Source organism: Rhipicephalus microplus, chromosome X (assembly GCF_043290135.1).
Source record: "Rhipicephalus microplus isolate Deutch F79 chromosome X, USDA_Rmic, whole genome shotgun sequence".
In the NCBI taxonomy this organism is placed as follows: domain Eukaryota; kingdom Metazoa; phylum Arthropoda; class Arachnida; order Ixodida; family Ixodidae; genus Rhipicephalus; species Rhipicephalus microplus.
This window is the reverse complement of record NC_134710.1, coordinates 144,278,449-144,305,965: the sequence shown is the minus strand read 5'-3', so window position 1 is coordinate 144,305,965 and position 27,517 is coordinate 144,278,449. Positions and strand designations below refer to the sequence as shown.

General features: G+C 47.9%; 1 protein-coding gene across 6 annotated transcripts in view; it reads right to left on the bottom strand.

Moving 5' to 3' along the window:
* The window catches only part of LOC119176929 ((Lyso)-N-acylphosphatidylethanolamine lipase), a 430,246-nt gene that overhangs the window by 357,425 nt on the left and 45,304 nt on the right, over nt 1-27,517 (bottom strand). For all 6 annotated transcript variants that reach the window (XM_075877931.1, XM_037428270.2, XM_075877929.1 and 3 more), the window contains exon 2: nt 22,243-22,394. In XM_075877931.1, the coding sequence (XP_075734046.1) occupies nt 22,243-22,363 (121 nt within the window). In that variant the 5' untranslated portion in view covers nt 22,364-22,394. The remainder of the gene's footprint in view (nt 1-22,242; nt 22,395-27,517) is intronic.

The following is a 27,517-nucleotide window of genomic DNA, read 5'->3' as shown; positions in this document are numbered from 1 at the left end:
CGTCAGGGGTCACAAACGCCCTTTTTGGACGGTATGGTTCAGCCATTGGTACTTGCTAATATCCAGAGCGCAGATCCAGTGAAGAGAAAAACTCCGCACCTTGAGGGCAATCCAAGGCGTCATCAATGCGCGGCAGGGGACAAACATCCTTGCGTGTGATGTTGTTTAGTCGACGATAATCCACGCAAAACCTGATGTAGCCATCCTTTTTTCGCACGAGGACCACTGGCGAAGCCCAAGGACTGTGTGAGTGCTGAATAACACCACGTCGCAGCATCTCGTCAACGTGTTGAGTGATGACGTCACGCTCAGCCTGCGAGACGAGGTAGGGGCGCTGACGAAGTGGAGTATGATGACCGGTGTCGATATGGTGAGCGACAACTGACATGCGTCCCAAGGGAGGTTGTCCGTGGTCGGAGGAGGCGCGGAAACGGTCAAGCAGTTGAATGAGCTGATTGCGCTGGTCTTGCGTAAGGCCGGTGTCTACGCTGCGACACAGAACGTCTTCGTCAGGTAGTGAGGGCTCGGTGGCAGCTGTGACAGCAACCACGGACATTGGTGTCGTATCAGAACGGGCATCGAAAGGAAAGATGTCATCATAAGTGTCAAGACTCCCAATACATTCGCCATGCAATAAGGTACCGGGACAAGGGAACGTATTGCACACGTACACGGCACTGGAGCCATCGGCAAGTGTTATGACGGCAAACGGGACGACAAGGCTCCGGCGACGAGCGCATTCTTGTGACGGCATGAAGAGGGCGGTTGAATCGGAAACGAGTTGCACAAAAGAGATACCACGGCGACCGAAAAAGCAGAAATGACGACGTCAGCGGCGACGATCACCTTTTTGGGTTAGCGAGGGAGATCTATGAATGTCGTGCTGAATGGAAACAAAACGAGTTGAGCATGAGCGCCGTCGACAACCGCATGGTTAGCGGAAAGAAAGTTTCATCCCAGGATGATTTCATGAGACGCATGCGGAAGGACGACAAATTCAACGATGTAAAGCACTCTTTGAATCACAACACGAGCAGTGCATGTGGCAGAAGGTTGGACGTGTTGCGAACTCGCTGTGCGTAAAGAAATTTCAACCAGTGTAGTTGTCACTTTGTTCAGTTTGCGGTATAACACTTCACTGATTATACAAATAGCGGCACCTGTGTCGACAAAAGCAGTTGTGGCAAAACCGTCCACAAACACGGCAATCTCGTTAGAGGGCGAAAGATGAGGCCTTGGAAATTTCGTCGGTGGCGCAGCTCTTGCCTCAGGAACTGCGACTTTTAGTTTTCCTCCTGGGCGTGGTTGGAACGGCGAATCATGGGGAAGGAGACCGAAGACGGGGTGAAGGAGATCGACGTCGGCTGAAGTCTGGTCGACGTGAGCGGGGGTCATGTGAATCAGGTGTCACATGCGATTCTGATTCCCGAGGTATGTTGCCGAAATGCTGAACATCATTAAAAGAGAATCCACGGCGACGACAGTAGCGCGCGACATGTCCTGGAATACCACAGTTGTAGCAGACGGGCCGGTTATCCGGAGTACGCCAAGAGTTTACAGGTGCTCGAGGTGGTGGAAAGGGCGGATTTACCGGATAAACCGAAAATGCATGGTGACCTGTAGTAGTTGGTGGCTGGACTGTATGAAGGGAGCGGCGGTTGAGCAGGATGTCGGCGGACGGCTTCTGCATAAGTCAGCGGTGCAGCCACTGATATTGGGGACGCGGGGGAAGGGAGAGCCTCGGCAACTTGCGTCTGAATAGCACGGCAAAGTGAGTGGTCCAGTGTTGTGGGGGTCTCGTTGATGGTGGTGACAAGAGAGAGCTGTCGAGCAACTTCCTCCCGGATGTACTGTTGAATTTGAGGCATTAACACGCTGTAGTCGGGGCCACTGCTTTTGCACTCCAAAGTCGAAATATCAGCTGTTTGCATATTAGCGCGACGTGCAGAAATTCGTTGCTTGCACAGCTCATCGAAACTTTGACATAGCTGAATCACGGCCGCGATGGTCTGTGGGTCTTTAGCCACAAGCATATGAAAAGCGTCGTCATCAATGCCTTTCAATATATTCTTTATTCTGTCAGCCTCCGTCATCCTGGCATCAACTCGCCTACAGAGGCTGATCACATCCTCAATGTAGCTCGTGAAGCTCTCACCATTTCGCTGAAATCGTCCCCGCAGGCCCAGTTCAGCACGAAGCTTACGCATGGCTGGACGACCGAAAAACGAGGTGACGGCCTCTTTGAAAACCAACCAGGTGGGGATGTCGGCTTGCCGGTTGGTGAACCATAGGTTGGCCAAATCCGTCAAGTAGAAGATGACGTGAGTCAGCATCGCAGGGTCAACCCACTTGTTAATCGCGCTGGCATGCTCGTACTCTGCCAGCCAGTCCTCGACATCTTGATCTTCTGTGCCATTGTATACCGGTGGGTCACGCAGACGAAGTACACCAGAACACATGACAGGTGGCAGCGTGGAAGAGCCTTGTGGGGGATTGACGCGCTCGGTCATCGCGGACAGAGATGGTAGCTTACGGCTGCGGAGCTCCAGGACGTTACCCAGCACTTCCACCAAATGCAACGAGCAAGGTTACGTAAAAACACAGGTTATTATTCGAGAAACGTTAGCCGCAACAAGCTGGTACAGGCAGGAACCCGGCAAGCACGAGCCACACACGGACGTCAACGTCTTCTTTCACGCTGGCACAGAGCTGGCGCCACTATGCTTCGGTACATGCTAAAGATTTATAATTGTTAAATTTCATCCTGTAACGGAAGTGCTCCCCTGTGCCAGATATGCCCCTGCGAAGTAGGAGCTATATATACCCCACACTTACTTCTTTCTACAAGTATACGTAAGAATTAGTGAACATGTTTGGTCTATGCATTCTTCGCATTCATGGCACATCCCGCTTTTTACCTGAATTCGTCTAGTTATAAGACATTGATTAGCCAACATTAGCAGTGGAGAAATAATCTGCCAAAATGAATGAACTGGGAAATATTGGTTACTACTTTTTTTTGAAACCTTCAGAGTTACTACCCATGGGTGCTAACAGCTAGGGCAGTAACAGTTACTATTTCCTGGTAGTAACAGCAGAGGTAGTAACTGTTACCATTCTCGCCGTTACTAACTGCACTTACTACCAGGGTTGTAACATATGTGACAAACCATTACTACCCCAAAGTTATCAAGTACTACCACCTGTTTCCTAAGAGTTGAGGATGAAAGCAAGGGGTATGCAGTGACTGAATTGCCAAAATTCCGACTGAAAGTTTGAGTACCTCATATCTTGAAATTTATGCTATAACATGGATGTCGAGATACGAGGTAATCAAACTTGCATTCGCTATTCACTTTTGCAAAGCTATTCACTTTTGTTTACAAAACGCCGCGTATTGTTCATGCAGTCACAGAAGCAGAGCTGTAAGTACATGCATTTGGTCGCACACTTTGAAAGTTAACCTTACAGCCGTACAGCCTCTTATAAGGGGCCAGTAAACAGGCTCCGACCATTTTTTACACCCCCCCCCCTCCCATACAAGCTTGGCAATTCGTAGATTAGACCACAGCGATTATGTTTTCTGAATATTACAGGGCTGCGCGCCATGCAGAGCCTCTATTTCCAAAACAATTTCCCTGCATCTTTCCAACGCCCGACCGACCCCCTTGCACGCGCAGTGACGTCAACTCGATGATTGGTGACGTGACGTTGCGCGCAGCTCGCCGATTGGTCTAAATCAGGTGTAAAAAAACTGTATTGAAGTCAACGTCAGTTCCTGTTTCCAGCCGACAGCTACGAAACTGCCCCTGGTTTTTTGGCACTGCGGTGAAAGAACCAGTGTCGCAGTTGTCGCGTGCACGTGTACACTCCTCTGTCAACTACAGCGCCTGTGTGCACGTACGAACGTACTTCGCCCTTGACATGAACAGCACAGGTAAAAAGCGTTGCTCTGTCGTCGGCTGCAAATCGAGCGACTGGGCAGCGGAGAAGCATCGGCATCGGGTGCCTCACTATGGGGCCCTGCGCGCTGCATGGCTGAAGTGATCAGCCATCCAGTGACGTACGTCGGGAACCTGATCGTTTGTGGTTCACACTTCGCACCTTACGCTTACACGGTTGACCAGCGGCTGGTGCGGCAAACAGTAAACAAACACAACGCTTCGCAGCAAGCGGAAGTGCGTTGCAACTGATCGAGTTCGCCAATGACGTCAATCGCTGACGTGGTGTCGTGTTGTTGAAGTGGGCGGAGTCACGACGATGGGCTATGCCTTTCCCTTCATGGACGGGGGAAGGGGGGCGAGGCCGCGCAAAAATTTGAAACTAGCTTAAACCGATGTTCTAACCCCTGTAACTTCCTTATTATAGCACGTATTCGCAAAAATTTTGTGGCAGCATGTTCGCAAATAAAAAGTGCACATATATCTTTTTTTAAAAATTTTTGGACGTCAGGGCTGTTTACTGGCCCTTTAAAGGGCCAGTAAACAGCCCTGACGTCCAATACCAAATTTTAGACAGTGCAAGTTGTTGGGTGTCCGATGAGGAACATTTTGCCACAAAAATGTTTTGAATCGATTCATCACGAGAGGAGAAAACAGGTTTTTTGAAGCGGCGCAAACGAAGATGAGAGGAGGCGAGCTCGAAACCCTTGCCGCTCGTTCGCGTAGCCATCACAAGCCAAATCTCTTCCGGCATCCGACCAAGAAGTGACGTCCGCATGACGTGCCCAAACAAGTCCAACTCCCGATCACGTGGGCGGCGTTGCTTTGTTGACCAGCGTTATTTTGTGGTCTTCTGCCTGTTTCTGCAAGATCGTTTAAAAACGCTGGCTTAGACGCTGTAGAATAGACGAGCAAAATGAGTACGCGAACGTGCAGGAGCATTCCATGGCAGTCGTCTGCTCCGTGCACTGACTGCGGGGACACGAACGCATGCGAAACGCCGACACATTAGCCCCGCATCTCGTTGCAATCCGTGGGAGAAAAATGGAAAAAAGACGCTCACATTCGCTTATTGCGTCTCAGTACTTATCTAGAGTTTTATTGATCTTTTCAAGCAACAAATTACATAAACTACGCATGCCGTGTTAAATACCTTTTGCCATATCCCATGCCCCTGTCTGCAACGTCAGAGCAGAGTCGTCTACGTAGAGGACCAACGTCACTGCATTGCCATGTACGTAGGGCCATTCATACGCCCACGTCATGCCCTCATTCTCGAGGCGCGCGCCGGCAGTGGGGAGGGGGAGCAGCGTTCATCTTGAAATTTGACCCGCTTCTGCGGCGCGAAGCGTTGCAAATTTTGGCAGACGTGTTCATGAACGCCTCGTCTACGCATTGCGCCTATAAGCTCGAAATTGTCAATCCTGGTGAGTGGCACTCTAAGATAATTTCACAATAGGTTCTCCTTGATTATATAGTTTAAGGACGGGAATAGACCGTGACGTCCAGTTTGTTGCAGTTAAACAGGTTATCCTATGCCCAGTCAACTTATTTACAAACATGGGCCGTGGCGGCCACCTCGTTTATCAAATGCATGAGATGAAAACAACTGGCCGCACCCACACGAAGTTGTTTCAAACCAAGCCTTTTATATTTACGCTCCCTAAAACAGGGTGAGCGCTAAGCTTCGCCTGTCTACCTCATCACTCGATTAGAGGCAGCCTTAGGCTCGGCCCCCCTCCTTTTTTTCTCTCTTCCCTAAATAGCCCGGGTCTCTTTTGAGACCACCTTCTGGGACCAACCATCCACGGTAATTCACAAATGAACTATCGCATTCTCTACCGTGTTCTGTCGCTTTGCTGCCCCTAATGCATGTGATAGGCGATGGTGAAAATTTCACGTGGTAGGCCATGCAGAGAGAAAAGCTAAGAAGAGGCCCTCGCAATGCGAGCTGCAGAGGGAAAAGTGTGGCGGAAGTGACGTGCTTTTGCAGGAGGTTGAGAAATAGGTGGGCGGGCATGCCGGTGTCTCGCGTAGTCTGCATCACCACTCGTATGACGACATTGTTGATAGCTGGCTAGAGTTCTGAATGTGCATTTTTGATTGATATTGCCACCAGCACGTAGTGGGTCAACAGCAAGAGCGGCTCTCAATGTGGAGGAAAAAGAAGATCGCGTGCTTCTTCTCTGCTCGAGAGCCAGCCACGACTGACGCATCGTCCTAGAGCTAGCTACCCGATTGTTCAATAAATCCCCCAGTACTTGTGACTCATTGTGACAAACTGATGGAAGGTGCTGGGTAGTCTCACGGATGCTGCAGACACCCCCAGGAAGCCGTAATATGAGTCCAGTGCCAGTCAATACTCCCGTGCGTCGGACCAGCCACCGAATCAGGGTATTGCCTCCGGAAGTCAACGATACTACTCCCACCACGTCAACAAACATGACCGGCACTTCGGTACAAACCTTGCCAACCGGCACGGGAAGCACGTCGTCGAACCGCTATACGTTGGAAAGCCCACGGGCACCGACGACGTTCCATGGTACGGAGCACGAAGACGTTGAGGACTGGTTGGCGGACTTCGAGCGCGTAGCCAACTTGAATCAGTGGGACGATGCGGCGAAACTGGGTCGTGTCTATTTCTATCTCGAAGACGGGGCTCGCACGTGGTATCAAAATCGAGAGGAGCAACTGAAGACGTGGCCCGAATTCTCTCGTAGACTTCTGCAGACATATGCCAGCGCTGACCGCCAAGAAAGAGCTGAACGAGGTATTCTTGCCCGCGTCCAGTCGCCAAACGAAACTGTGACCACGTACGTCGAAGACATGACGCGTCTCTTCCGAAGGGCAGATTCAAGAATGACGGAGGACAAGAAGTTGCGTCACTTGATGCGCGGTGTCAAGGACCAGCTTTTCGCCGGCCTCGTGTGAAGCCCTCCGAAGACGGTCGCGGAGTTCTTGTCTGAAGCCGTGACAACGGAAAAAATGATGCAGCAGCGATCAAACCAATACGACAGGCAAGTCAGTGGCATGTCCACTGCTGACATTTTCGCCACCGCTGGGACCAGCAATGACTCCTTACGTGAACTCATCCGTAATATCGTACGTGAAGAGTTGCAAAAGGCTGGTGTAACACCTCATCCTACGGTTAGCTCAATTGCAACTGTGATCAAGGATGAGCTGCACCAGGCCCTCCGCGACACCTTGCCTCCTGATACAGCTACGTCAGCTCCTGCTGAGTACCACCGTGGGACAACCTACGCGGAAGCCTTGAAACGCCCTGCTGCATCGCCACCATTGTTTGTTCATCCTGTCCCTGCAGTTTCATTCGAGTCAGCGCAGCACATACCATACTACGAAGGCACGTAAACGCCACCACCCCTGCTCTTTGTCCGCGGTGCTTCTGTAGCCCATCGTTCAGTGCAACCGGTCCAGTACATCGACGATCGCCACTCGTCTCCTCGGAAGTCTGATGTCTGGCGCACACCCGATCATCGGCCTCTATGCTTTCACTGCGGAGAAGCTGATCACTTGTACCGCCAGTGCCCTTATCGCCGTCTTGGGCTTCGCGGCTTCTCTGCGTACTCGCCACCGCGCGTTACGATCAGAGACCACGCGACATCCAAAACTACCTCTCCCAGCAGCATGCACCACCGTCTGCCGGGCGCCAGTCGCGCTCGCCATCACCGAGGCGGTTTTCATCAACGCCCCAGCGGTACTCTACCGCACGATCTCCCAGCCCCCGCCAGGAAAACTAGCCGAAGCGACCTCTGGGGGCAGGGTCGCTGAACGTCGAAGCGCTGAAGACCTCCTATTGACGCAGAACCGTACAGAAACTGGTCCGACATCACCTGCTGCTGCAAAGGATAGCCGGCTTTCACTCGACATAGCAGTAACAATTGATGGTTGTGTAGTTATTGCGTTAGTGGACACAGGTGCAGAGCGGGAAACTGACAACGCAGCTGAAGAAAGTAATCGCGCCGTGGCATAACTCGCAGATTCGGACAGCTGGTGGCCATGTCGTTACTCCACTGGGCGCCTGCACAACTAGAGTACAGATTCAAGGGTACACATTCGTAGCAAGCTGCCTTGTTTTACGTGAATGCTCCGTGACGTCATTCTGGCAGTTGATTTCTACAGGAAAATGGAGCTGTCATTGATCTGCAAGAGCGCCGCGTCACGTTCTCAGCCCAGCGAGCAATTAACGTCCAGGATGACGGAATGCGTGTCGACGTACTCCGTATTTCTGAACAGAGCGTGACGCTTCCTCCCCGAGTCAGTGTTATAGTCGACGTAACATGCTGTGGTTTGAGCGATGGCGATGTGGTTGCCGAGACAAATTTAGAACACCTCCTGCTGCAAGGCATATGTGTAGCGAGAAGTGTAATACACGTTCGTGACGGCCGATCTGAATTGCTCGTTACCAACTTTAGCAACGAGCATCGACATCTTTTCCGTGGCACTTCGATAGCGTTTGCCCACGAAGTAGCAAACGTAACCAACCGTCTCCCGTCAGAAATAGTGGATAATGCAGACACATCAATGAGCAACATTGACATCAATCCTGATCTGTCCACCGATAACCAGACTGCGCTGCGAGCGCTCTTGTTCGAGTAAAGGTCTTGCTTCGCAAGTTGCTCAAAGATCCGCCAGACGTCCATCACTCAACACAGGATTATCACGTACGAGGACGCACGCCCAATACACCAGCACCCCTACAGCGTGTCGGCTAAAGAACGTGAAGCAATACGTATGCAAGTTCGCGAGGTGCTTGACGATGGCGTTATCGAACCATCCAACAGCCCGTGGTCATCTCCAGTCGTGCTTGTCAAAAAGAAGGACGGGTCGCTACGCTTCTGCGTCGATTACCGAAAGCTTAACAACGTGACCAAAAAGGATGTGTACCCGCTACCGCGTATCGACGATTCGCTAGATAGACTTTGTCGTGCCCATTATTTTACTTCTCTTGATCTCAAAAGCGGGTACTGGCAAATCGAGGTAGATCAGCGAGACCGCGAAAAGACAGCCTTCGTGACTCCAGACGGCCTATACCAATTTCGAGTATTCCCTTTCGGCTTGTGTTCAGCGCCGGCAACTTTCCAGCGAATGATGGACACTGTCCTAACAGGGCTGAAGTGGCAGACTTGTCTTGTCTACCTTGATGATGTGGTGGTCTTCTCTGCCACGTTCGAGCAGCACCTTCAGCGCCTGCGCAGCGTGCTGGAGGCTATCCGATCGGCGGACCTCACTCTAAAGCCACAGAAGTGCCACTTCGGCTATGAAGAACTAAAATTTCTTGGACATGTAGTTAGCGCCGAAGGAGTCCGGCCCGATCCAGACAAGCTTGCCGCTGTTGCTGAATTACCAGCTCCTGTCGATAAGAAAGCCGTCCGGCGCTTCCTTGGTTTGTGCGCCTACTATCGCCGGTTCATTCATGGCTTTTCACAGATAGCAGAACCTCTGACTCGTCTCACAAGGGACGACACGCCGTTTGTCTGGGAAAACGAGCAACAAGCAGCTTTTGATGAACTGCGACAGCGCATGCAATCAGCACCCGTTCTTGCTCATTTCGACGATCATGCTGACACGGAGGTCCACACTGACGCTAGTAACGTTGGGCTTGGTGCAGTGCTCGTTCAGCGTCAAGAGGACATCGAAAGGGTGATAGCCTACGCCAGCCGCTCTCTATCCCGTGCCGAGGCGAATTATTCCACTACGGAGAAAGAGTGCCTCGCCGTCGTGTGGGCAATCACCAAGTTTCGCCCGTACCTTCATGGTCATCCCTTCAAGATAGTGACGGACCACCACGCCCTCTGCTGGTTGGCAAGCCTGCGCGACTCTTCAGGACGGCTAGCACGGTGGAGCTTGCGGCTGCAGGAATTTGACGTCACCATCGTCCATAAGTCCGGCCGTAAGCATGAAGACGCTGACACACTGTCACGCGTACCCCTTCATGTCGTCAGTCAGGAAGCAGAGGAAGACGAAGGCTTCCTGGGCGCCATTAGGTCATCAGACTTGAGTAAACGGCAGCGGGATGACGCAGAGATTCGTCCGATCATCGATCATTTAGAGGGCCAGGACACAAACATACCACGTCAATTATTCCGCTCGTTGCCGTCGTTCTGCCTTCGAGATGGTGTGCTGTAAAAAAAGAACACTCGTTCGAACAACCGTGCCTACCTCCTAGTGGTTCCTCGAGACATGCGAGACGACGTCCTCTTCGCTTGCCATGACGAACCCACATCCGGTCATCTGGGCTACTCACGGACACTTGCCAGAGTGAGTGAGAGGTACTATTGGCCAGGACTTTCGGCAAGCGTCAAGAAGTATGTCAAGAGCTGTCGGGAATGTCAGTGCCGAAAGCAACCATCTGTTAAGCCAGCTGGTTTGCTTCAGCCCATTGAAGCACCTTGCACGCCATTCGACCAAGTTGGCAAGGACATTTTCGGGCCATTTCTCCTGTCTGCGGACAGCAACAAATGGGTGATCGTCGCGACTGACTATTCAACACGCTACGCTGAGACGCAGGCGATCCCACGAGCCACGGCTTCTGAGGTAGCACAATTTTTCATGCGCCACATCGTGTTAAAACACGGTGCTCCTTCCAGTGTAATAACGGACAGAGGGACGGCATTCACGGCGCAGCTTACGGACGAAGTTTTCAAACTGAGCAACACCAGACACCGAAGGACAACTGCGTACCACCCGCAAACTAACGGACTTACCGAGCGACTGAATAAGACCCTCGCAGACATGATCTCAATGTACATCGACGTACAGCACAAAACATGGGACCGGATCTTACCTTACGTGACCTTCGCGTATAATACCACCGTGGAAGAGACCACGCGATTCACGCCATTTCGGCTTCTCTACGGCCGCGAAGTGCAGACCATGCTAGACTATGTTACCGTGTCAAGACGAAGACGAGTTGGCAACTGACGCCGAAGAATTCGCAGAGCGTGCTGAGGAAGCCCAGCAACTCGCGCGACTGCACATTGGCCAGCAACAGCAGGCAGACGCACGACGCTATAACACCCGCCACAGAGAAGTGTTTTACAACCCCGGAGATCAAGTTTGGGTATGGACGCCCGTCCGCCGCCGTGGCCTTAGTGAAAAATTACTGAGCCGGTACTTTGGCCCATATAAAGTGTTACGCCGTGTCAGTGACGTGAACTACGAAGTGGTTCCGGACTCAACACCCCATGCACGGAGCAGGACACGACTGAGGCCGGACGTCGTTCATGTGTTGCGCATGAAACCATTTATTGCGCGTTGCTCGTAACTTTTCCTTTACCGTACAGCATTCTTTGTGTTTTTTGTTTATTTGTGTGAACTTGCTTTCTCGTTCATTGACGTTTCTTATATTGGCACGCTCTTCAATTTTTACTTTCACTGTATCCGAATTTCCAATTTCTTTTTCACGTGCCTATGTAGTAGCATCGCGGTGATGCTATGTACTTTTCTTTCCTCTTTTTGGGACTTGTTTTTTTTTTCTTTTCGGAAGGGGGGATAATGCCACCAGCACATAGTGGGTCGACAGCAAGAGCGGCTCTCAATCTGGAGGAAAAAGAAGATCGCGTGCTTCTTCTCTGCTCGAGAGCCAGCCACGACTGACGCATCGTCCTAGAGCTAGCTACCCGATTGTTCAATAAATCCCCCAGTACTTGTGACTCATTGTGACAATATGCGGGGTTTAACGCCCCAAAACCACTATATGATTATGAGAGACGCCGTAGTGGAGGGCTCCGGAAATTTAGACCACCTGGGGTTCTTTAACGTGCACCCAAATCTGAGCACACGGGCCTACAACACTTCCGCCTCCATTGGAAATGCAGCCGCCGCAGCCGGGATTCAAACCCGCGCCCTGCGTGAATGTGCATTTTTATGCAGCTGTTGCACTTCAAAGATGATGCAATGTCTTAGAAGTCTAGAGCTGACGTTGATTGCTTTGATTTGTGGGGTTTAACGTCCCAAAACCAACATATGATTATGAGAGACGCCGTAGTGGAGGGCTCCAGAAATTTCGACCACCTGGGGTTCTTTAACATGCACCCAAATCTGAGTACACGGGCCTACAACATTTCCGCCTCCATCGGAAATGCAGCCGCCACAGCTAGAGTTGACGCTGGTTTTCACAGTTGCGAGCCCAGTTTATACCGCTTGATGCCGAAAGCGCTCGTTTTCGAAGCTCGCGACCACTTCGAAAATGGTTGGCACCGCAGCTTCATTGTTTTCCTTCGGCACGGTGCTACCTCAGCGAAGGCCGCTTAGAATTCCTTGACGAGAACGGCAGCGTCTACGGCTCTTAATGCGAGAGGCGGCAGTGATTCGTTCTCGTGTACGACGGTCGCAACTATCGGAAAGCAGTACTGTTCTCGGCGTGGCTTGCGGAGTCAAAAATTAGACGTGCCTGACACCGTAAGGTAATTTATTGTTTGCATTATTTCTTTCTGTTTATGTTTTACGCGTTGTAACCTCATCTTTGGCCAAATTTTTTTTTCGATATCTTCACAGTCAGCCGACACACGCATGCTGTGAACGATACTCGTGCGCACGTATTGCGACACACATGGCAAATAATGATTCGCAGGTGCTTGACCTGGCTAAATAGCATAATAAATTAAATAACATTTCACTCTTACATTATGTTCCGGAGCCCAAACTTACCGTATCTGCGGAAAAAACACCCTGTCATGAAGATTTTCCTGCCGGTTTGCGCCGCTGCTCTCCTGAATTTAGCTGATTTAACACAAACTGCGAAGCTGCGGCTGCAATGTAGATTCAGAATATGAACCGTAATGAGGCTGCGAATGGCTCTCAGGTGCTATACAAGCGAGTGTCGCAGCACGTCTGGTAGAGGTTCTTGAAAGGGGGAAAGTGAAGAGAAAAGCGCGGAGCTGTTATTGTCTTTCAACACGAAGGCATCGACACTGCTCTGCTCACAATAAGCCACACAAGTTTCAGTTTTCTAGCTCGTCTGTCAGATGGTGGTCAGCCCGGCGCATCAGGAATCTGCTCGCGCGGCTCTCATCCCCCTCGCTGGCGCCTGCTGCGCATGCGCGAGCCGAGGTAGCGTGAGAACCATTGCGAAGAGCAGTCCTTTACTCTTCCCTGCTTCCAGCTTCACAAAATGTGACGTAACGGCCTCTCCTAAGTTTATTCCTTCCTCTATGGTGTTTGGCGAAGGCCACTGCGCTTACCGCAGCTACTGGTGTGTTTTTGCTGGTGCGTGCACTGTTTGTCGCCATGCAAATAAAAAAACGGTGTACTGACGAGCTTTCACAGTGATTCGTGCGAGAAGGCATAAGAAAAATGGGCCAGGTCTTTTTTTCCACTTTTCTGTGTACAAAAACCGACGCAAGAAGATTAGCCTCGCAGGAACTTGCCTTCGACGCCAGTTCATTGGTTATGTTTTGGAGTAGTTTACTCAGCAAAAATAATTAACCCTGTCAAGCGTTTGTAATTGAAATGTGCTGCACTGCACTTTTTTTAGTAAGCCTTGTGTGGAGGTATAGCGAGAACATTTATCTCAAAGCACGTGAACGTTCTGAATAGCATTGCCATATGCGAAAAAATGCAAATAAAGTTTCGTGATTTTTATTGTTGATATAACTGCAAAAGTCTTACCACCGTATTCATGAACCGAGCTTAACTTATCGCGGTAAGGCTACCTACGAAAGGACGAGAGAAGTATAAGAGAAGTACGAGGTGAGTAACGGAAACGTCTCCTATCCTGTCATAAGTGCGCCTTATGAAAGGCGTCCTCAACACAAGTGGTCAAGTCTATAAGCCCTGGGCGCGAGAGTAGGTAGCATTCGGCTACAAAATCAATATTTTAAGCAGCAATAAATCAAATTTACTGCAAGTAACCGACAACAGTATGCACAGAAACAGCCAAACGCAAACATCTGAAGTGTTTCTTTAGGCACCGGCAGTTATAGGTGAAATACACATTTTTCGTCTCGCCACCTTTCTGCAACCCGTGTTTACGCAATAGGGTGATCAGATAACTTTTGTTATTTCGACGTCTTGTATGTTTTCGCTGTGTTCGGTGGCGTTATCGAGCTCCCTTCAGCGTTTGCCATTTTCTTTCACTATTTAAAAAAATTGGCAATTTGTATTTGAGGAACTGTGCACTCAGGAGAACTTTACCGACGAAGTGGATATGTCCTGAAAGATTTTGTAAACAAGTACGAAGACAGATGCCGTGTGCCTTCAGCGAAAACGAAAAATATGGAAGCACCTCGCGATAGAATTCAACAGCTGACACAATGTGCATACGTGTACGGTCAACCAAAGAACTTGAAAAGTGTTTGCTCACTTGGGGAAATTTTTCCGGTATGGAAAAAAAGGGTTTTTTTTTTCAATCATAGCACACATCCTTTGGACTGTATACGAGTGACACGGTCGGCTACGAGACATTGATTTTTATGTGGGCATTAACGTCCCAAAGCCATCATATGATTATGAGAGATGCCGTAGTGGAGGGCTCCGGAAATTTCAGGCTACGAGACATTCAATTGACAAGGCTCGCTCCCAAGTTGAAACGTGCCAACTCTACAAAACCGCGAAGCGATGAGCAGCTACATGAGACCAGGCACAGCAAACCCATGACCATGGATATTTTTCTGTAGAAGCAGTAGAGCGAGCACATTTTCCACGGCAATTTCGGTGAAGCGGGGGTGGCACAAAAATACCTGTTTGTTGTAGGTCTCCATCGGGTTCTCTCAATCGTTGAGGACTTATCGTGGTGGTGACGTGTTTGCGTACGCTGTGTCGTTCAATATTATTTATATGCAGTCCACCTAATCAACTGAATTCACAAAGTTGCCATCCCCAACCATACTGTTTAAGGAAGCCTTAAGGTAGGTTATAGGACACCTTAACCGAGCGTTATTTAAGTACGAGGAAAGTTCTGGCATAAGTACAACGTAGGTTCTTGAAACGCGTTAAAGGGACCCTCCAACACTTTTTACGACATCATAGTTTTACATGTTTTTTCTAGCTGATTGCCTACACTGATGACTTAAGAGATAGGGGCCACTAGAGCGGCAGTGATAGGGGCACGCGGCGCCAATTTAGTTATTCGGCGCAGTATCAAAGCACAATAAAATGGATGCTTAACTTCTACTTAATTTTGGTGGGCTCATCTGACTATGTTTTCTTCGCCCTAAGACGTCGGAAGGCTGCCCAATGAAATTAACTGGAACCTTACCGCACAGAAAGCTCGAATGACATATTACCTGTTATGTCCAACATATTGAGCACGCCGTTGCGATGGTAACAAATAATGTCATACATGAAGGCGGAACAACACGTGTGAAACAATTGAACCAGCTCGCGAACGCTCCTATATTGTTTTGTAGCTTTGCTAATCCTTAATTTTGCGATGGCATATATATATATATATCAATGCTTTTATATTTTTTCTTTGATTTTTTTTTAAACGACGGTGCGCGGAGCATGCCCGGCGTGTTACCTCCAGCACCATGGCGTTCGGCGCACTCTTTGACCAGCTTAGTAGCTTTGAAGCTGAAAAAGTCAGAGAGCTTTATTTTCCTCAGTTTTGAGTGAAAAATTATACTAAATAAAAAAAAAATACATTTATCACAGAGTACCCTCAGCGCCAAAAAACATTACAGAGAGAGGGAGTTATACAATACATAAGTAATAATAAACACATATTTTCAGGTTTTGTTGATAACAATATATCAAGCATTTGACTTCACAGTCAAGAATCGATGATGACAACAAAATAAAAGGGCACACAAGGAGTAGAAGGCAGAGTTGGAGGTGATGATGGCAACATCATTAGTAAGATGATTCCATTGGAAAAAGTGGGGAAAAATGTGTTCGTAAACGGCTCAGTTCAGCACTCAGTTCTCTAACTTTGTTAGAATGGTCAAGTAGTGTTGAGATGTAAGGAGGTCGAATTATGTATTCTCTCTATCTGTACCTGTTTTAGAATGAAATATGCTATGACACATGTTTAATATTAACTTTTTCCTCCACGTTTCCAGAGTTTCCCACCCTAAATTCTCTTTTGCAAGGGGCATGTTAAATTGCCATCTATAATTATTGAGAAAAACCTTACGGCTAAATGTTTTACCCTTTCTAGTGCCTTGATGTCTTTTTTTAACCACGGATCCATAGCTGAGCAAGCATACTCGATTATAGGCTGGACGTTCATTTGATACAGTTGTTGTTTTGTTTCTGTCGTGAATTGTTTTGCGTTCCTACGCAGAAAGCCCCACACTTGACAGGATTTGGCTGTTATATATGAGATATGACAAGCTTAAGATAAAGTTTCTGTTAAAATTACTCCTAAATACTTAAATTCTCTCACTGACATAAAGTGGTTGTCATTTAGGTTTTGATTAAACTCATTAGTTATCTGCTTTCTTATAAATGACCTCTTTCTCGTCTTATCGAAATTTATGCGCCTTCTCCAAACGTCGCACAAATTGAACAACCTGTCCAGGTCATCTTGCAATAAAGCACAATCACTTGGACCATAGATTATTCTCTAAAACACGCAGTCATCTGGGAATATACACACAGAAGACGAGAGACCATCACTGATATTATTTAAAAAAATACAATCAACAAAGGGTCAAGAACAGAACCTTGCACAACTCCAGATGTCACTCCAACCTCGTGAAAGCTTGTGCAATAACCCTCTGGCTAAGTGCACTTAGGTATTGTTCGATCCAAGTAATAACTGTTGTGTTTCTGTTATAACATTGAAGTTTTTCAATCAACCGGGAGTGGAGAACGAGATCAAAAGCTTTCTTGAAATCTATGAAGACTGCGTTTCTACTACCAGTCCGCTATCAAGAGCTCTTGATATTTCGTGTACCAGTTCTATCAGTAGTGTCACACAATAGTGACCACTACGGAAACTATAAGTAGGTGATAATGTTAGTGAACAGGACATGATCAAATAACTTACACACAACAACAGTGAGTGAAATCAGTCAGTAATTCTAAAGGCTTTTGCGAGGACCCGACTTGTGCACTGGAACTACGTTTCCCATTCTCCAATTGTTGGGCAATACATATTCATCGAGTGAGTTTTAAAATAAAATACACAAGTACCTAGAGACTAATCGGGTGCATAAGGAAAGCAGTTGCGGTGACAAGTCGTCTGGCCCTGCTGCCTTTGCCTTGTCTAAATCGTTTAGTAGTAATTCAATTTCATACAGGAAAGAAATGATGTCATCCATTCGTATTGTGAATAATTTATCAGAGGCATACAAGTGCGTCATCCCTGGTGTCACAGCACAAAAACACTGAGCGAAAAAATGAGTTGAAGCGCTTCGCCTTAGTTTGGCTATCCTGAGCAATAGTACCTTCGTGCAACAAGGTGGGTACAGTTATATTGTCTTTTTTCTTGGTTTTGATAACACTCCAAAATTCCTTTGGGCGATCTCTGAGCCTTGTATGAAAAGTAGAAGAAAATTATATGTTTAGCTTGCTTCACCGCAACCTTCATATTTGCTGTCACATGGTTCAACTTGTCTCTTGTTGAGGGTGACGGATGCGCCGTATAAGCAGCATAGGCACGGTACCTGCGCATATAGTTACCATGCTGACTTCTTTAGTACACGAAGGCTTACTTTTGCTGTGGCGAATCGACATTGCACACAATCGCACGTGTTGTTTTCCACAGTTTATGTGCAGTTTTGGTTTCAGCCAACGCTTCAAATACGTCATAATAATTACGAGTGCTTGAGAGATGGCGCTTGTGTCGGCTTTTGAATAAATATACATCAACCTGCGGTCACTACTTTTACGTATTGTATATAAGTTTCACATACCATACGTGTATAGATTGAATACCTGAAGGCATGTTAGCAAATAATGCATCTAGTATATTGTTCCCGTGAGTTGGTTCCGATGCGCATTGACGTAACGAAAAAGACGTGCAAATGTTCAGCATTGCATTCCTTGGCACGTCTCTTCCCGAAAATTCAGTGCACAATCGTGACCAATCAATTCCAGGTATGTTAAACTCGCCACCCAAGAACAGGCAATTGCTTTCCACAGTTTCGAGAGCATTAGATAGATCCTGAAGTTCTTCCATCGAGCTGCCAGGAGGGCATTAAAATGAGCCTATTATTATCATTTTTCCGTTCTTGAGCCTCAGCTGCGCCCATACAGATTCACTTTGAATGTACTTTACATCAATCTCTCGAGAGATAATGTTTTTATCGACTAGTATGGAGACACCACTTCCGTGGTTGTTGCGGTCTTTAAGGTAGCAGACGTAGTTTTTGGGGAACACTTCCCAGTCAGCAACATCTTTGCTAGGCCACGGCTCTGTGCCAAGCACTATGCCGGGTATAGTCATGTTCAGTAGGCTGGAAAATTCATTGATTTCGTTTTTAATACTTCTGCAATTTAAAACTGAAATTGAGAGTGGCTTTTTAGATGTTACGTCTCATCTGTGACGTACCACTTGCCCTAGTTATTCATCAAAGGTGTATTTCACGTTGTTGAGATAAAGAGTGTCGTATCTCAGGTGTGCTCTCTCGCCCTCTTTTCTGTTTTCCTTTGCGAAATTCCACAACTTTTTTTTCTTCCTTCACCTGTTTTCTGAAAAATCCTTCGATACGCCCAACAGAGTACCCTTCAGTTTTCTTACATTGTTCAGTATCACGTGTTTGTCTTTTTTTCCGAGGAATTTCACAATTTTTTCCTGTGATAACCAACCCAATCTAGGGCTCTTTAAAAGTGAATCTCTTGCAAACCAACGCTAGCCTGACATATTTACGAGAAGTGCTTTTCGCATGATACGTACGTTTCGTGCGGATAGTTGTCATATATTTCATATAAAACAAGGTTGCCACGTCGTGACCTGTCTTCAAGGTTATTCATCTTAGCTTCTAAAAAATTAATTTCTGCTTGTAGCACTTCCAGTTTGGTCTGCAAGCCAATCCAATAGTAATCCCTATTTTGATGCAATGCTGCGATTATATTTAACGTTACATTTATCCAGTGAGATGGCGGCAACCTTCCGGCGTCATTTCCGCTCGTAATAGTTATGGCGAGCGCCACTACGAGTTATGCAGTCAGCACCGATGTTCTCAAGTAGTAGAGGGTAGATATGAATGTGGCCTTAGCCATAACCTTAGCCGTAAGTCCGCCTTTTAAAGAGCCTTCTAACGCTTGAGAACATCGGTGCCGACTGCATAACACATAGCGGTGCTCGTCAGAACTACCGCAAGCAGAAATGATGCCGGAAGGTTGCCGCCATATGATTGTATAAATGCAACATTAAATATAATCACGGCATTGCATCAAAACAGGGATTACTATGAGATTCCTTTAATCATTAGCATGATTTTTAAGCGACAGAGAATAAAGCTCTCCGACTTTTCCAGCTTGAAAACTGCAAAATTGAATGGTCAAAGAATGCGCCGAACGCCATGTACAAGAGGAAACACGCCGGTGATGCTCCGGGTGCCGTTGTTTGTAGAAACTAAAAGAAAAAAATGTAAGAGCGTTGATATATATACGTCATTGCAATAAGAAAGATCAGCAAAGCTACAAAACATTATAGAAGCGTTCACGATCTGGCTCGTTTTGCACGTGTCGTTCCCTCAAGTACCACATTGTTTGTTACCATCGCAACTGCGTCCTTAATACGCTGGACGTAACAGGCAATATGTCATGCGAGCTTCCTGTATGGTAGGGCTTCCAGCTCATTTCATTGGGCAGCTTTCCGACGTCAGAGAGCGAGAAAAACACGGTAAGGTGAGCCCGCGAAAATTGAGTAAAGGGTAAGCATCCATCTCGTATTTTGATATCTCTACGCTGAATAACTTTGCACAGCGTGGCCCCATCGCTGCCGTTGTCGCGGCACTCATCTCTTAGCCATTAGTGTGCAGAAACAGCTAGAAATACATGTAAAACTATGAAGTCGTGAAAACTGTTAGAGGACCCCTTTAAGGCCGAACTTATGGCTAAGGTTGACTTAAGTCATAAGAATAAGTTTAAGCTGGGCTTGTGAATACGCTGTTCGCGTCAAAACAATTTCGTTATACTCTCGTGAAATAAATCCGTCACTCGGTCATGAAGCATGAGGTTTCTTCAGCATGGACACGGTTAATTAAAGCAGCAGCGAGCGAAAAGGTGACTGCGACTATATATGATTTCCTGTTTATATCCGGCTGCGATGACACACCATGTATCGGACAGGGCTGTTCTGGCTGCGGTGCACTTCACGAACTTTTCACGTCTGTGAGGATTGACAATCGGGGAAACATGCCGAGTCTGTTTACGGTCTGTACACATTTCACGGCCTCTACTTGAGCCTACGAATACAGCCGCGGACCTGACGAGTACGTAACCGCATTTCCCCAGCAGCATGTAGTTGAAGCATTATCGCCAGCGTATTGAGTAGAGTACATACCCGAAGTCGTATGGTGCGCATGCGGACGGGCTGTTACGATTTGTTTCGTTCCTATAATTAAGACAAAACTCTCCAGCTGTTAGCTCCACTCCTACACTGTGCAGTTGCCGTCCCCGTTGCACTAATTTAATAATGAGTAGAATCACACGGTTATAAATATGGGTTAAACAGAATCTTTAGGCCAAAGGCAATCGGCGTATACCACGATGTACCTTGTGAACTATTCGTAATGTAACCTTTTAAAAAAATGAGAACACAAAGTACGCTAGATTTTCAAATTCCTTAGTTCTACATATCGCCCTTGTATGCTCGTACATCGACAGAGCAGGGCGTGAACACAGTATCTCGCAAAATAATACTTATATTCGAATTGCTTGATATTACAGCTGTGTTATTCCGATGTCATTGTGAAAAAAACTAAATTTTGCTGCTTATATTTGCCCGCTTTGGTAGCTAATGAATGGCTAAGATGTACAAAGAGAATTTTTTTTTCAAGATATTCATTTCTTGACCAAAATGAATCCAACAGACAATAAACAATCAAACTGTAAACAAGGCTGCCGCGTTGGAGCCGGAACGTCTCGTTTTGTTTCAAAGTGTCTATTGTCGTCAGAGTCACTCTCCTTTTTTCAGATAATTGACCAATAAAAGCATAAAAAATTTAAAGTAGTATAGTAATCATGACGTAAATTAAAACATGTACAAAATCATCTCTTTCATTGGTGAGACCCGAGCCCACAACCTTCAATTAACGTGTATATGATGCTCTACAAATTAAGGCGCCATCGAAGGTGTTCGCCCGACCGCTTAGTTGAGTATTTCTGTGCGTTCAAATCGTAGGAGCGTAAGCGAGAGTCAACGGTAGCCGAGGCAGTGAACGTGGAACACTAGGATTCAAACACGTGTCATTCGAAGATAGTGGCTTCAAATCCACCCTACAGAAAAGGGATGCTCTCTCGTTCACCTCGATTCTTTTAAAATTTTTGTCACAATTGATATACTACAACTAATAAAATAACAAATATACTCACCTATTCTTTCCTTTGCCTAAATGTCTGTTCGATCCATTTGGCTATCGATCTTATAGCAAATAGCGCTCAGCAAAAGAAAGATACTTCCTAAGCATGGCAGCAGGCGCTAAACGAATCACCGAAGAGCAGCGTTTGATCGCCAGGTGACCGCAATGAACCGCAAAAGCAGACTATGTTAGCTCAGCGGGCTCTGCGCTCACCGGTCGGTCGAAAACGGCAGGCAGCTATGCGCACCAATTTTCATGTTTCAGTTGACGAAGAATGCCCATTCTGACTCGAACTGGATTGCGCAATGATAATTTCACGTACATACACCAGTAGAACAGTGTTGTGTCGCGTGACCAGACCTGAAGAGTTTCCACGCCCGATTGAATAGCACAAAATTTCGAATCAATTTCGCTACAAAAACAACAAACAGATTTGAATCGTCAGATTGCCTGGATGATTATGCAGTTTTTACATATTTACTCTCTTGCACACTATCGCACGTAGGCTGCACGCGCCTTGAGCAACGTTCACGTTCGATTAAACCACGTGGGATCGACCACGTGCTGCAGCGGGCACATGAGCACTGCTCAAAATGCCCGCATCGGCGTTGCGGCACATAGGCTGCCCGTGTTAGCCTAATAATTACAAGACGTGCAATAATGAACGACGTTGGGCCTGTTGGTACTGCATAAAGGGAAGAGAAAAAAGAAAACCAGCCTTTAAAAAGACGGGGACATGAAAGAACGATGCACGACCTTCTACGAGAAAAAGCGACATCGTCTGTCGTTCATTCGTGTTCCCGTCTCTTAAGCGCTAGTTTTATTCTTTACTTACAAGACACTCTCTATATGCGAATACTCACAGCCAAGGACACGTCGCTCAGCTTCATCCAGGCTCTCTCTCGAGGACGGGCACCAGCAGAAAAACGAGCGAAGGCGCTCGGTGAGGGCAGTAAAGAAGCAGCTGAGAATGCGTCGCACCATATCTAGCAGGGTCTTCTTGTAGAAGCGCCACCTACGTGGAAAGGGTCAGATAGCATGAATTAGATGATCTTTGAGGTTGCGGAAACAGAACCAGACACAACGTTTGGTGTTGTGTCAAACACCAATATCAGCTTCCTCATACCTCTTTCTTTCTCCAGAGACGAGGTGTAGATTTAAAGCTCTGTATAAGTCACAAAAATTATGGAGAAATATAAAACCCGTGATGATAAGTGTGTTCAAGAGGGTGACAGGGAGAGGATAGGGAATCTCTTGTTGTCACCTAATGGCGAATTCCATTGGGGGAGCAGGAGCATTCAAAAGCATGCTTAAAGTGCTCTCTTCAGAGCCGGAGTGTATCAGTGGTCGAACAGGTGGACGAGCACTGTCATCCATTGGTAAGCGAGAGTCCTTTTGCTGCGCCGAGAGCAGCCAGGAGCAGTTTGCAGTGCTCTCGCCTGAAAAGCGGAGTAGCCGCAGTACTACGAGTCACACTGTTTTTGAACGTCACAGCCCCCAAATTTTTCTTCAGCTGGCGAGCGCGGCGGCAAAGGTAGAAACCCTGCGCAGTTTGCCAACCCTGTTTTGTACGCATGGCTACGATGAGAGGTGCGCGTTTGCCGAATGAGTCATTGCACAAACATACTAGGTATTAGGATAATGAAAAATATGTGGCTGACCAATTTCATGCGTATTTTGTTGCTGCCCCACAATGAATATGCCGGGGCTTGGAATATTTCAGTCGCATGGTCTCCCTACTCGTCATCTCCTCACATGCCCCCAGGAGTGGCAGGTTCCAGTGGTCCTGCTCTCAATGGTCTGCCCCCCACTCCTCAGTGCCCTGCCCCTCTACTCTTGTTCTCTCAGTAAAATTTGCCATAAGAGGAGGGTCACAGAATCTGCCCCAAACATTAACCAAGTAATTGATTGATATGTGGGGTTTAACGTCCCAAAACCACCATATGATTATGAGAGACGCCGTAGTGGAGGGCTCCGGAAATTTCGACCACCTGGGGTTCTTTAACGTGCACCCAAATCTGAGCACACGGGCCTACAACATTTCCGCCTCTATCGGAAATGCAGCCGCCGCAGCCGGGATACGAACCCGCGACCTGCGGGTCAGCAGCCGAGTACCTTAGCCACTAGACCACCGCGGCGGGGCATTAACCAAGTAAGGAGGCAGTGCTGCCAAAACCTTGCACCCTCGAGCACCTCCTCTGTGCCTGCCCGGCCTTGGCTCAGGAACGCTCGAGGGTCACCGCAGCCTACCGGAGACATGCATGGCCTTCGTGCCACCACCCTGGAGCACCTGCTGTTCCCATCTCGTCCCCATACAAGCGCTCTGGAGCCTGGTGGAGTTCCTGGACGAGACGGGAATCGTGGCCTACCGCTGAGAACGGGCCCCTTGCCACTCCTACCCTTGCTTGCGGACTGCTGTTCGTGCTGATGACGACCGAGCCACTGCTCACTTGACCTTTTTTTCTTGTTTTGACTTTCTCCTATTTCCTTCCCCGCAGGCACTGCGCCGTGCTCCCGACCGGGATGCAGAAATTAGGTGCCTTTCTCCTCTTCTAACCACTACCACCACCACCACCATACGCCCGCGGTCTTTTATGGTGGTGTTAAGCCGGTACTCGTTTTTCCTTCGCGCTCTGTGTAGCTCCTCGGTTTTCAAGCTGGAATCGAACGAAGAGGCCGCTGTAATGGCGACGTTCACGTCTGCTTCTTAGCGTCCACCTCGTGTCAAACACCGACGCCACGCGAGCTTGTCTCTCGTGGCGAGGATGCCATCGACGCTGGAGAGGAACTCAGCGCCAGGAGAAGAGCTCGAGCGATGTTCCCTAATATCTCTCAACGAGTGGTTAAGCGACATGTTGCCGATGACCTCACCCATCCTAAGCGTCTAGCGGAACTCAGCATACCAGAGCGGATCCTCCGGCCACTTCTGCGCTTGCCGAACATGTCAACCCAATTGCCCAAGTTGTTCCAGCGTAATTTTGAGTGATGAATTCCTCACCGAGGCGATCAGGGTTCCGCTGCTGGCCTCGGACGATGACGATAGCATGGATATGTCGAGCTCGCACAAGTGCGCACGTGAAGACAGCTGTGACGAGTGCGAGCAAGGCACACGGAAGCAGGTAATTACAGATTACCCAGCCCCACTCCCGCACGACCACCGTGATGATGGCTTTCATATTTCGAATCTCACAGCATCCGCTCAACAAAAGAGCAGTGCAGATATAGGTGACACCTCTGTTACGCCTCCCCAAGCGTGGGCAACGCTCTTATTGCACGACCTCTCTGCTTCTGGAGGCCGATGGCATGGAGGCATCTGCTGAGGCCGCGGAACATGGCACCGCACAAGAGCACGTGTCATCCACCCCTCCAAACCGGCAGCAGCATTCCTGCGGGATTACCCGTGTATCACGAATGAAGTCGCAAGCAAGAAACTCAAAAAAAAAAAGAAAAACATGAGACAGCAGGCAGTTGAACGGTACACACTCTCAGGTACGAGAAATACACGGGGGCACGGTGTTAGAATAGTTATTCGAACACCGTGCACGGGGGATAAAGGCGAAGCCTAGTGACGTCAACAGGCGAAGATAACTCCCCCAAAATGTCCCTCACTCACACGGACGAGGTGAATGATGGGGGAGATCAGTGTGGCCAGAGCCTCCATCATACAATGGAGCGGGAGCACTGAAGAATACTTTGACCCCCAGCCATAGATACCGGCAAGCTTTCGTCTCGGAAGAGGGGGAGGGAGGGTCATAAACGCGTTGTGTCTTGAGTAGAAAAGGAGGAAAGCGCTTGAGTTTTTGAGTGCGGAAAGCGCTGGTGTTGTTTTAAAGAAGTGCCCGTTTTGCCACCCCCCCTTGCCACTTTGCTGCCTTTAGGAACTTTCTTGTTTATATGTTTTTTGTGTGTGGAATGCAGACGCGGTTGTGTTCTTGGTTTGAATTGCCACCAAAAGCTTTTCTTTTTTGCAAAAAACGAACTCGCCCAAAGCGACATTTCAGGCAGCGTCATTGACAGCGGCTTTTCTTTTCTTTTTTTGACTATGAAATTGCTCACAGTCTCTCTGACTCATCAAATACTGCTATTGACTTGGTAGATAGGAATTTCAGTACCTTTCGATATCAATTGGCTTTCTGTGAACAAAGGAATCGTAGCATTCCCCTCATGAGAGCCGAGAACTAAAGGGATCTAGCCTATTAATATTTGACAATTATCTGTACAAGCGTTTCATTAAAGTTTTGAAACAAAAGGTAATTCGCAACTTTCAGAGGCTATAGGGGGCGCCACATGAAAACCAAAATGGCTGTTAATGCGGTGATCCCCTGCCTACAGGGTACTAGAATGTGCCCCTGCCTACGCGGAGCTTTCGTCACAGGTGTTGTCACTGTGTGGTTGCCACCGCTTTCGGCTAGGATTATTTTCCGTGGCATATAAATTCCCACGAAGGAAGCAACTCATGCTAGAGTGCATAAAGTGTGGGACACGCGGTGTGATCTTTCACCTGATTCAACGTCCGACACGCTCGTGTAGCAGCCAGTTCGGTGACGTCCTGTCACACTGCATTGCCGGATCGGGAATCCAGCGTGCGTCAAAGTAGGCAGATTGTTGTCATTCACTCGGTCCGGCGATCGCGCTGCCGTATATTGACAGTGTTAAAAACACGGGAGACGGTTGACGTAGAACCGCATGTGCTACTGGTTGTTTCTTTACCACTCCGATCATTTTGACCAAGGGTGCCGGTTTCATGCTAGCGTTTCATTGAACAAATTGTTTCATTACACAAACTAATGCTTAACTTAATTAACTTGTGCTCCAGTATGTCACTTATTCAAAACAGCACAGGCTTACAAGCCACGAGCGAGATCGGGAACCACAATGCTTGGGCATTCCGCAGGTAATCATGTGACACTGCAGGCCATCTCGCCCAACCAGCTTACTTTGCTTCGATGTTCATATCAAGGTTGTGGAGAAAACGGCTTGCGTATCTCGCAGCAAGCATAAAACTAGAAACATATATCACGTTGCTAAAATTTGAGCGCCCCAGACAGGCTTGAGCTCGATCGCGGATGGCGGCGGTGTCTGCCTAATATGCTGTCCAACTGACACATGCTGCTCGCCTATGTCAATTGCGGTGAACTGTTAAGTGTTTTTCACTCGCAAAAGCATAGTAGTATTAAGCGTGTTATTGTAACCACCCCCCCCTCAAAAAAAAGAAGGCACTCGCCTGTTGCCTCAGGATTACGCACCATGGTATAGCACAGCACGCTAAGTGCAGCGGTGATGAGTCCGGTGGCACGGGCTGGATTGCCAGCCACGGCGGTGGTATTTCAATAGGGCTAAATGCAAAATAACAAAAAGGTGCTAGAATTGAACAGTACTTTAAAGCCCGCCAAGTGGTCGAAATGAATCCCGAAGTCCTTACTACACCGTCTCATCACTCATCATATCGTGGTTTTTGTAAATAAAATTCAAGCAATTCTGCTGCGTCCCAGAATTAACCACATTGTTATCATGATAAGTTTCAAGATGAGCAGTTCGATAGCCCATGGCTTTTTTCGTTGCCAGCCGTAAAGAAAACCAAGCACGCTTATGACGCCTTTCACGGTGTGGTTTGGCCATTGCAGCCCGCAGCACACGTAATTGTTCTTGTATTATATGCCCATTATGAAAGCTAAAAGGTTCCACAAACTTGCACAAACAAAATTTATCGTACTTCATTTCCCGCACGCTGTTGAAGTTTAGAGAGACTCCGCCGACTGTTCTGGTTTCTTCGCGTCCAGGCAGCTGAACGAAGACCTCGCCTTCAAGAAGAGCTGCTGTTGGAGAGAACCGAACTCAAGTTCCAAAGAGGAAGACAAGAGATTTAATTACATTTGTACGGAATAAAAGTTGGTTCCAGATCTCTTCTCTCAGGCATCGGCTTGCATTTTTATTCCTCTTAAAGTCCCCAGAGTCCAGGTTTAGGGAAACCGGGGATGACGTCTTCTGCCAATTTGCTAGCTAGCCCCATTTGCCACTATGCTGACCCCACCCCCAATACACACACACACACACACACACTTGTAATATTCTTGCGAAATCGTGTCTTCACGGAACACATGCCTCCAGCATGCTGGATGCGACGAGTGCGTCTTCTGG